The sequence below is a fragment of the Gastrolobium bilobum genome, unplaced genomic scaffold, assembly GCF_033153095.1.
Source record: "Gastrolobium bilobum isolate Gb01-03AN ecotype WA unplaced genomic scaffold, APGP_CSIRO_Gbil_v1 utg9312, whole genome shotgun sequence".
NCBI classification, from domain to species: domain Eukaryota; kingdom Viridiplantae; phylum Streptophyta; class Magnoliopsida; order Fabales; family Fabaceae; genus Gastrolobium; species Gastrolobium bilobum.
In genome coordinates this window covers 348,711-358,747 of record NW_026898497.1, presented here as the reverse complement: position 1 = coordinate 358,747, position 10,037 = coordinate 348,711, and the positions used below count along the sequence as shown (strand labels likewise).

Below are 10,037 nucleotides of genomic sequence, written 5' to 3'. Positions count from 1 at the left end.
TAATCATAATCTTTATATACTTGAAAGAAATTTGAAAAACCCATGGAAAAAATTCTTGACATATTTTATAACTTTAAAACATATTTATCAAGTTAAGATCTTTCACAAAAAGTGGTTGGAAGCAAGTTAGAACACATTTGAACTTAAAATTTATTGCATATTTTTGTTGTTGCCTTCCATACAATTTTTCGTATCCAATATAATGGATTTGGATCTTGTGTTCTTCATAGAAGTTGTAGATCTTTCTTGTATCTTTCCAACAAGACCAAGATTACATCAATCTGATAATAATAACTCAAGTTATGCCCAAAATACGAAATAATGTTATTGTTGTCGAATTTGCAGTCTTCCAACAGGTTGGGAATCGATTCCATGCATATGGAAATCGATTCCTCAACTAGGAAATCGATTACCACCATGTGGGAATCAATTCCCTCTTCCTGTAAAGATTGAGAATTGATTCCCCCTGCGACAGAAAGCCTATAACGGCTATAAATGACTAGTTTTAGGAAAAATCAATATAAATACATTTCTTATGACCCTAAAATGAATTGATCACTATTCCTACACATCTTAAGGATGATTTGAGAGCTTCTACACTATCATTTGCATATTTTTTCATATCTTTCAATGATCAAACATATTTGAGCTCATATCTTGAAAATCCATATACCTATAGTGCTTCAAGTTGTATATCCACACTTTAAGAGTGTATATTAATTTCCAAATATTTCACTGAGTTGAAAGGAATGTGAGACTCATTGTTTGAAAAGTAGCCAAATACCTAAGTAAATTTTGAGTGAATTATAAGGTTGCCAAGTACCCGTAAACTTGGAGATTGCAAAGTATCCAATAACCCGAAGTCTTGGAAGATTGTAAAAGTTTATCAAGCACCCGTGAAGCTTAACCATTAGTGAAAGAGTTGATTGAGCAACTTCAGTCTAGATGTAGGTCACAAGTGGTGGTGACCGAACCAGAATATTGCAATTCTCTAAACTCTAAACTCTTTATTTCTAGCACTTTAATTGCTTCTTTGATATCTTATATGTGCTAGAATAAGTTCTATAATTATGATATATTATATATTATGGATTGTTTGAATGTATTGATTAACTTTCCACATATCAAAGTTTGCTTGAAATTATCATTTAGAAACTAGAAGGGGGCTTTTACGAAAATCTTATAATACTCAATTCACCCCCCTCTTGAGTATGGAAGCCACATTCCTAACATAGGTCTCACCCATGACCGTGTCTATGATATGATAGAACTACTTTCATATAACATGAGATCAATAAAGCCATAATAAGAATTAGGTGAATACAAATAGAACGACATTTGATTCTCATATATTTTTAGTTATAATTTCTCTTCTTTCATCTCACTCCTCTTCTGGCCCAATTAGGATGCCACTTAAGGGTAAGGACGTTAAAAGAGCTAATGGCCTTTGGTATGGCTCGTGTAGCCCTGGTCTGATATGTGTTTTGGTTGTTAGATCCAGACTTAGACTTGTATAAAAGCTTATTTAATAAAATAAATCTTAGGCTCCAATTCAAAAGTTCAACCTTAAAGTATGTCAGACTGGCCTACGAACTCTCTTTTTATTTTTGTTTTTTATACTAACCTAATGTTGATATAAGTATATTAAATTGCTTACACAAAATTTGTAATCTTTTATTCTTTTGGATATGTAGAATTTTGTACTACTTTAATTTATTAGTTAAGCATACTTTTTGAATAATTTTGTTCTATATTATATTATTTAGATATACATTGAATTTATGAATTTTTATGGAATTATTAGTGTTGTTGATTGTATATTTTATTTGGACATATTTTTGTTATCTTATTAGTACTACTTTAGCCAGACTTTTAGTTTTTGTAAATAAGTCATACTACAAGCCGATAATTATATTCATAACAGGTTACAGACTAGACTAGTCTGACATATTTAAACACAAACTTAGTCTTTCGATATCAAAACTCGGGTCGATAACACCCCTACTCAAGGGTGTCTCACTATATCAATATTCCTATATTTGTTACCTAAGATATTGTTATTACTTAATTAAATTTAAATACCCATATTAAATCCCTCAACTTTGTCATGTTTTGATAACTTAGTAAGAGTTACTAATATACTAACTTCAATCCTGATAAATTTCTCCATCCGAATTTATCTTCTATCACTACCTACTCATCTACAATCCTAATTAGAAAGTTAAACTTAAAGGTTGTTTGATGATTATATAGAATTTGTAGTTTAAAAATTGCTTAAAAACTCTTCATATCAAAGCAAGCACACGTTTTTTTTTAAAAAAAAATCTAATATAGCTTCGTGTCTGTTTGGGAAGTATTTTTATTTCTCCTCTTCTCCTTGTAAGAAGAAGACAGGCCAAACGTTTTTTTACCAAAACTCTTATAATAAAAAGAGATTAAGTCAAAATCTCGTGTAAGGAACTTTTTTAATTTATATCAGCTGTTTTTTAAATGAAAAATATTTTTTGAAATAAATAACTTTTAAGCTAAAAATTTCATATTATCATCAAACATTTTTTAGCTTTATTTTTAGAGGGTTTAAAAGATCTGCTGTTGCGATAAAATTCATCCTCTTATGCGATAGAAACAAAATCCTGTGACCCATTGCTTTTTAAAAAACAAAATAAAAACAAAAAATTTGGCACAATTTACGAACTCTCTGCTGCAAGCAATCTTCTTCTCTCGTCGCATAAGAAGTTATTTGCCCATTTTTAAATAATTGTTTTTAATTTTAGCTTAAAAATAGTTTTTAACTTGAAAAAAGAGACACTCTTAAAAAAAGCTACTTCTAAAAGTTTTTAGCTTTTTTTTTCCTTCGTTATAAAATAAATTATTTTTATTATAAGAATTTTTGCAAAAACTTATTTAATCTTCTACTTATAAAAAGAAGAGAAACTAAAAGAAAGACCTCCTAACAGATTCTTAATAATCTTAGTAAAATTTTATTACTTCATTAATGCATACTCTTTTTATTACAATTAGAGCTACGTAAACGTGATATTAAACATAAAGTAAACGTATTTTCTAATTTTCGTAGATGTTACACAAAAATTCGGTATTACAAAACCCAGTGTTATCATTGTATATTAAAAAATTGCACAAAAATACTAAAATTTGAGGATATACAATGACAATAGCTCGTGATTCTCATATATTTCTTTGTCATTATTTCCTTTCTGTTATCTCCTCTGGGCCTAATGGATGTCAGTCAATGGTCGCACTAGGAGTAGGAGATCCCTCCACTGGACTGTTAAAGGTAAGAGTAAGACCCAGAATTTAAAATAAATTAAATCCCTTAGCTGTCTTTCTTAATTTTCTGCAACAAACATTGCAGTCAGTCAACGTTGACTCTCAAGATCATGCAGCAATACAACAATTGTTTACCAAAAAAAAAAACTACATTCAAATCTATAAATACTTCCGGAAAATGATTCTAAAAGAGAAGAGATTTTTGGGGTTTGAGAATGAATGTTGATGGAAAAACTGAAAACTTTACTCTCAAACGTATAAAATAAAAAAACCATTTATTCGTTTTAAAATCTGAGGAGGAAGTTGTTTTTAGAAGTACTCCAATCCTCCCTTTCACCCTAACGCTTAAGTGTAGAGATAGAATTTCAATAAAATTTCTTTCATAAAATTTGCGGCTAATTTGATTTCCCTATCAAATTCTGTTGAAAATCTCGTTTGCAAGGAAATCTCTGATGAAAAATAATTGCAAGGATAAAATTTCATAACAATTTTGTCGCATTTTTTTTTAATAGGGCAATTCATTTGAGAACCGATGCATCTCTTTCTTATCTTAAAAGTCTGATAAAAGCAGCCATAAAGGAAACCTCAATACATAAAATTCAGTATCCTAATTTCAGTTGAGCACGAAAAAAATGAGTTATTTTTATTTATTTATTTATTTTTTTAACATAAAAGCGATTGGCGAACCGGTTGTGCATGTGTGGGACGAATAACAAAACAAATTCAGAATCCTTGTCTAGATAACGCATACGCTGATGCGCAGCAAGCAATTACAAAACTAAATTCAATCACGAATTAAAAAAGCTTTCCCCTGTACATTGTCAAATCATTCTACCTAATCTTATGTACATGTGGATCCTTCTTAAGTTATAGTTAAGGAACAAATTTTTAGTGCATTAGATATGTTCAATTGAATACATTTTTTTTTCACATTTCAAAAAAATTTCATCATTTTTGAAGAAAATTTTTTTCCGCCATATTGAAAAAAAAAATGTACTCAATTGAATATATCCAATGCAAATATTTGTTGGTAATTAATCACGGGAAGAGCGAAATATCCGTTTGATGATGGCAACAGGAGTCTTGTTGATGGGTGTAGTTTGCTGTGTGATTACTTTACCAATTGTTGGTAATCTGAAAGTAAGTATCACCTTCTTTTCCAACACGTTCACCACCACGGACTCGGTCTCTGCTGAAGAATCCAAAGATATGGCATGTATTAGAGCTAACAAGAGAAAGTAACATAATACCATTACAGCAGTTTGTGTTTCAAAATTAATCAAACAGAAAGAATTACTAAGTTATTTCTGTTAAAAGGTGGAATGTCAATAAGTAAATTGGTTCTATTAACGCACAAAAACCAGGGCTGTTATTGTTATAATAATATGAACAACCAAACCACCAACAGGGCATCATAAAAGAAAAATGTTTCTTCCATGACATTTTCTTTACACATTATTTAAAAATGAAAATAAAAATAAAAGAAGAAAGTTTTGGAGCATGAATCTATCTTTTTTTATTATCTAAAAAGAAAATATAAATTATACTCAAATAGGCAAATAGCATTCATTGTAATAAAATGAGTGCAATGCTATTCTTTGTGAACAAATATTTTATATTCGGGTGAATTCTACTTCAAAGATTAGCATAGTACGGTCTTGTTCTTTATGCATGTATGCTCCGATGGTTAAGTATGTTAAGAATAATTTTAATCCAAAAATTTTAATTGATAAGTAAAAATTTATCAATAATTTTTATATTATATCTTTATAATACACTCTATTACGTAAGGGCTGGGCATGAAATATGAATAGTATACAGTCTTATTTTTTGTTTTACTTTGCATTATTTTAATTTCATTAAAAAATAAGGTGATGATAATCGAACTTGTTATTCCATAATTATGAAAATCTGATATTATGTAACACAATCAATTCTAATCAGTAGCTCAAGCTAGTAATAATGAATTGAGACTATTTAGAAGATGCCAGAAAAAAAATCATGGGAAGGTAAGTAAAGTTTCCAGAAAAATCGAAAAAAGAAGATTTAATGAAAAAAAGATAAAGACAATATTAATGAAAAACACTCACTTTTATATAAGTGTTAAACAAAACAAAAACAAAAACATTAAATCCTAAAAAAAAGGACAGCTGCACTTTCCCTCTCCGTCTTATCTAGCCCTCTTCTTGCGAAGCAGATACGCGAGAGGGTGTGTGTAAAACTATCCTAAACAAAAACTATCCTAAATTGTAAATTGTAGATTTTCATGCAGAGATTCAAAACCAATCTACAATTTCACAATCATATGCAAAACATACTTATCCACACACATCTCCTTCCAAAAATCTAAAAGGGTAACTTTTACTTGAAGGCAATGTATCTTACCATTCATTTTACCAATAATGTCAGCAACCCTCTTCTGGCACTTCTCACATTGCATATCTGCAGAAAGAACAACCTCCTGGACCTGTTCTCAGCAAAAAAACCAAACCATCAGATGGCATATTATAGAAATTCATGGTCAATTCATTTCTCAAAATAGAGCAAGGGGTTCATACCTTTGGCAGGGACAACGACTCCATAGATGCCAGACTAGTCCCAGAAAGAGGAAAGCTTCGAGAGATTTTTATACCAACTTTCTGCAGCTCCTTTTTAGAATCATCTTCAAAAGCCATACCTGTATTTAGGGGCGTATCCGTCTGGAAAAATTAACTATGAAAAGGTCACTATATGCTGACAGAGCAATTTCATATCTGGGATGCTTGGGGCTGGTGAGCAGAAAGTGGAGAAAACATGATAGAATTGAACAGAAAGTGAAAACAAAAAAAAAAGGTTTTATGGCCATGTTTAAGGAGATTGTTCTTTTGTTCTTCAATTCGCTGATGTATTGGAGCAGGCCCCACATAGTGACATAGTGCTTGGTTTTTTTTTCCACATATGACTTGTTCCTTCCTAAACCAGGCACTATAAACTACACGATAACGGTGCTTATGGGGTACAGCTTCAATAAAGCAAGCCAGCTAGCTGAGCATGTGCATGTCCAAGTTGTAGTGAGTGGTTCTTTGACGGTGTCTCACTGTCTTGGCTTAAGCCAATAGTAAGAGTAAAGTGTGCGTATAGGTGTTTAAGTATTTATCATAGTTATCATTATCCAAAAGATTACTAACATTGGATCCACTACCGTAGGTCCTCGTGTATAACTAAAGTCAAATAATTGGCTCCAGCATTGGCAATGGTCCATTTCACTGTTTCAGGGCCAACATGCATTGACATTCTAGTATTCTCCTACGTTCGATAGTCAAGTAGTCTACGCCATCAAGCTCAACACGGCAAATAATGGCTGATGATCTATACATTAATTCTTTGAGATTTAATAAATTAATTTTCTTATTTGATTTTTTAATATTTCAAAATATTTAAAATAAGTACAGTTTTGTCCAAAAAAAATACATTAATGCTAATAAAAACTCAATATTGACTATGTTGTTCATAATTATCTTTATTTATTAAAAATACTTTTTCTAAAGACTATTTATTAAAAATACTAGGAATACATTTAACATTTATAAGAATAAGATTGGAATCTTGATAATAATAAAATGAATTATTTTAGAATGGGTATTTAAAATGGAAAAAAGTTATATTTATAAATTTTTTGTTTACAAACTACAATATATACTATGGATAGTACATACTACTTGAACATGTACTACTTTGTAAACAAAAAATTTGTAAATATAACCTATCTCTTCAAAATGATACTTAAAAAATAAAAACACAAATAAGGCTTCCACAAGAAGCCAAATTTAAGAGGCGCTTAAATTGAAAGAAAAGGACACCAAATGATCAAAAATAAAAAAACGAGAGATTAAGAAATAAGGTTCATGTTTCTCTATTGTAATCAGTGAAATTGAGATGTTGTGAGTTATTGATTATCAAGAGTAATGTATGAAAACGTTTTGGTTCCATAAAGTGATGTAAGACCAAAAAAAAATATAGTTAAATTACTAATCTTGTGAATATTCTTTTTCACAAAACTAAAATCCTCAGTGGTAAAAGCAATGAACTATACCAGTCAATTAGTGTTATCCTGAACAGACTTTAGTTAAATGAATTGAGAATTCTGAACTTCTAATTTAAAAATTTCAGCCATGTCAAATCTGCTCTCAAAACAGCTCAGTTTCTTTCTTTCTTTAGACTAATTTTAAAATTTTTGCTATGTAAAATCCCCTTTCAACTAACTCATCATTTCTCACCTCGTGCTATTAAATATTACACTTTATTTGCCAAATATGATAAAAACTCTTACCAAAGTCAAAAGGCCAAGAATGACTATTAGGTTAATAAATTCCCTACATATTTTTATTAAAATATAATGCATATACTTAAAAGATAGATAGTTTTTGTTTCTGTTATTTATAGTGTTTGATATTGTTTTATTTTATTGACATTTATTATAAACTAATTGATACAAAATAAATTAGACATAACCAAACCTTTTTTATTTTTTGTAAGCTTAACCAAACCTTCTCTGATTCGTATGAATTAAAATCAATTAAATACTGGCATGAGGTCAATGAGAAGTATGATTTTTTTTTTTTAAATAAAATCTGTCCATAAAATATAAGTGTTACCTCTTGAGAGCGCGTTTGGTTGAGAATAAATTTTTTGAACACTAGAGAAATGTAATAATTACTAGAGAAATTGTTGGAAAATGAGTTTGGTAGGAAAATGTAAAAAAAGTAGTTTGGTTGAAAAAAAAATTACTGAGAAAATTTGGTAACCTGAGGATATTTTGGTCTGGGTTAACTTTCACCTTTTGCCATTTACCCATCTAACTAAGAAAAATCACGTCGAAGAAAGCTTTTTAAACAGTGATAATTGCTCCATTTCAAAGGCCAAATCTGAATAGCTATGCAATATGAATAGATGGAGAAATTTTAAGAAACTCTCTACCAAACAAGGAAATCAACAATTGCCAGCTTGATTTGGATGGAAAAATTTTAAGAAACCCCAACCAAAGAGCACCTGAGAGTTTTTTGGGACCACACATGCCATGTTATCTTTTGAAAATTGAGTAAGCCATCCATCCCGCCATCTTTACTTTAACTATAAAATCTAATCAAACCATGTGGTGGAGGATGAACAACTCTGACAATTAAAGTGAAATTCATTTTGGGAAGAATTAGACTTATTACTTCCACACTAAACATATTTATGTGAGGTATCACTGGATCCTGGATGTGGTGGAAGATAGACAACTCGAACTAGTCAAAGTGCACACCAACCTCAATTGGTCCGACATGATGACGAAGTTGGTACCTGATAAGTCTCTTAAATGAGACTTGAAACATATGGTTTAATGTGAAAATGGAGAGAAAAGAATAATTTTTGTGTGATTAAAAACCCCAAATTTATGTTGAGTTGAAATATAATAGGTTTTGGATACTAATGGCTCATTTTTTATTTTCAGGCCCATATGTTACTTTCCAAATCAGAGAAACCCAAATCAAAGAAGAGAAGAAAAAAAAGAAAAAAAAAAGAAATGGGCTGATGATTGTTCATTGACTCACCAGAAGCCCATTTGTAAGGGAAAGACACAAAACCTACGAAAAGACCAACACAAAAGTAGCTAAGTAACATCTGAGTCATCTCACGAACCCTAATCCTCTCTTTCTCAAACCACGACTCAGACCCTAACCACAGCCTCACACCAAATCCTTAACCTTTCATTTCAATCCAACCACTTAGCCATCCAAATCGATCATCCAGTCTCATTTTCTGTCACCCATTGAACCACACAAGCCTGCTTTGTAAGGCTATTGTTCTAGAAGCCACACACAAACAGATTAGTGACGAGGATACTGTTATGAGTGCGGAGAAAAATTTCATTTGCAAAATTTGTTGCGATTGTGGAACGGTTGGGGACCACTGGTGTGTAACGCGCAAGGAGCGCGTGTATACCTGCTGAGCTGGAGAGGGAAATCGCGCAAAGAAGGAAAGGAACCCTATAAAAAGGGAAAGAGGAGTGAGTCAAAGCGGTCCTTTCTTCCCACTCCTGATTCTGATTTATCGTTTTTTAGTTCTTGCTTTCTGCACAATTTTTATTTTCTTTTAATTTCTATTTTGTAATGAGATTCTGGTTCATCTGATGAACTCGATACATGCATTTACAGCACTGAGATTGCCGGTTGTTAGGCAGTGCTGTAATTTAGTTTTTAGAATTTTTTATTTTGTGAATTCTGTAGTTCTCTGTTACTGTTTGTAAGCTTCATCCATATGGATAGTGGCTAACTTTTTAGAGGTTGGGTTTAGGTGATACCCAAACCTCAGTGCTTGTCAAATATTTGATTTTCTGGTTTTAATTTTTATATCTCAGTTGTTTAATGTTTTTTTTTTATGTTTAAAATTATCTGCATTTTGGCCGAATGTCAGAGGTTTGGTTAGGATTTAGTTGTTGAGAAACAACTAATTCTGGATTCTGCATTAGACACATGGACTTAGATGAGAAATCACCTAAGGGATCTCAATTCAGAAATGAATGAGTCCTCATGTAATATTGGACCTGAGTCTCAAGAGTCCTAATCCCACTTGGCATAGAGACATGGAAGTGGGCAACTTTGGGATAAAATAATTTTTAAGAGATTAAAATTAACAATACAGTTCTGTTAACTGAGAATCTTAGGATGAGCTTTTTGTTAATCAAATTATTTTTCAAGCACTGTGGGGAAGGAGAACCAGAACTCAAC

The 10,037-nt window shown here is 31.1% G+C and overlaps 1 protein-coding gene across 2 annotated transcripts; it reads right to left on the bottom strand.

Annotated features, from left to right (window-relative positions):
- Positions 1-3,989: 3,989 nt before the first annotated feature.
- LOC133316907 (uncharacterized) lies at positions 3,990-6,120 on the bottom strand. Of its 2 annotated transcripts, none has more exons than XM_061518708.1 (3): positions 5,847-6,120; positions 5,674-5,755; positions 3,990-4,477 (listed from the first exon to the last, which is right to left on the bottom strand). In XM_061518708.1, the coding sequence occupies exons 1-3, from the start codon at positions 5,961-5,963 to the stop codon at positions 4,323-4,325; spliced, it is 354 nt and encodes a 117-aa protein (XP_061374692.1). In that variant the 5' UTR covers positions 5,964-6,120; the 3' UTR covers positions 3,990-4,322. The 2 variants fall into 2 exon arrangements, with proteins under 2 accessions (XP_061374692.1, XP_061374691.1); XM_061518707.1 differs by having other exon boundaries at positions 3,990-4,480; positions 5,847-6,118.
- Positions 6,121-10,037: the final 3,917 nt, after the last annotated feature.

Excerpts from the sequence above, each read along its gene's own strand:
- LOC133316907 (XM_061518707.1), bottom strand. The coding sequence starts at position 5,963 with ATGGCTTTTGAAGATGATTCTAAAAAGGAGCTGCAGAAAGTTGGTATA. Across the intron at positions 5,756-5,846 it reads AGTCGTTGTCCCTGCCAAAG|GTCCAGGAGGTTGTTCTTTC; the intron begins GTATGAACCCCT and ends TGCTGAGAACAG. Across the intron at positions 4,481-5,673 it reads CATTATTGGTAAAATGAATG|CAGAGACCGAGTCCGTGGTG; the intron begins GTAAGATACATT and ends TGGATTCTTCAG.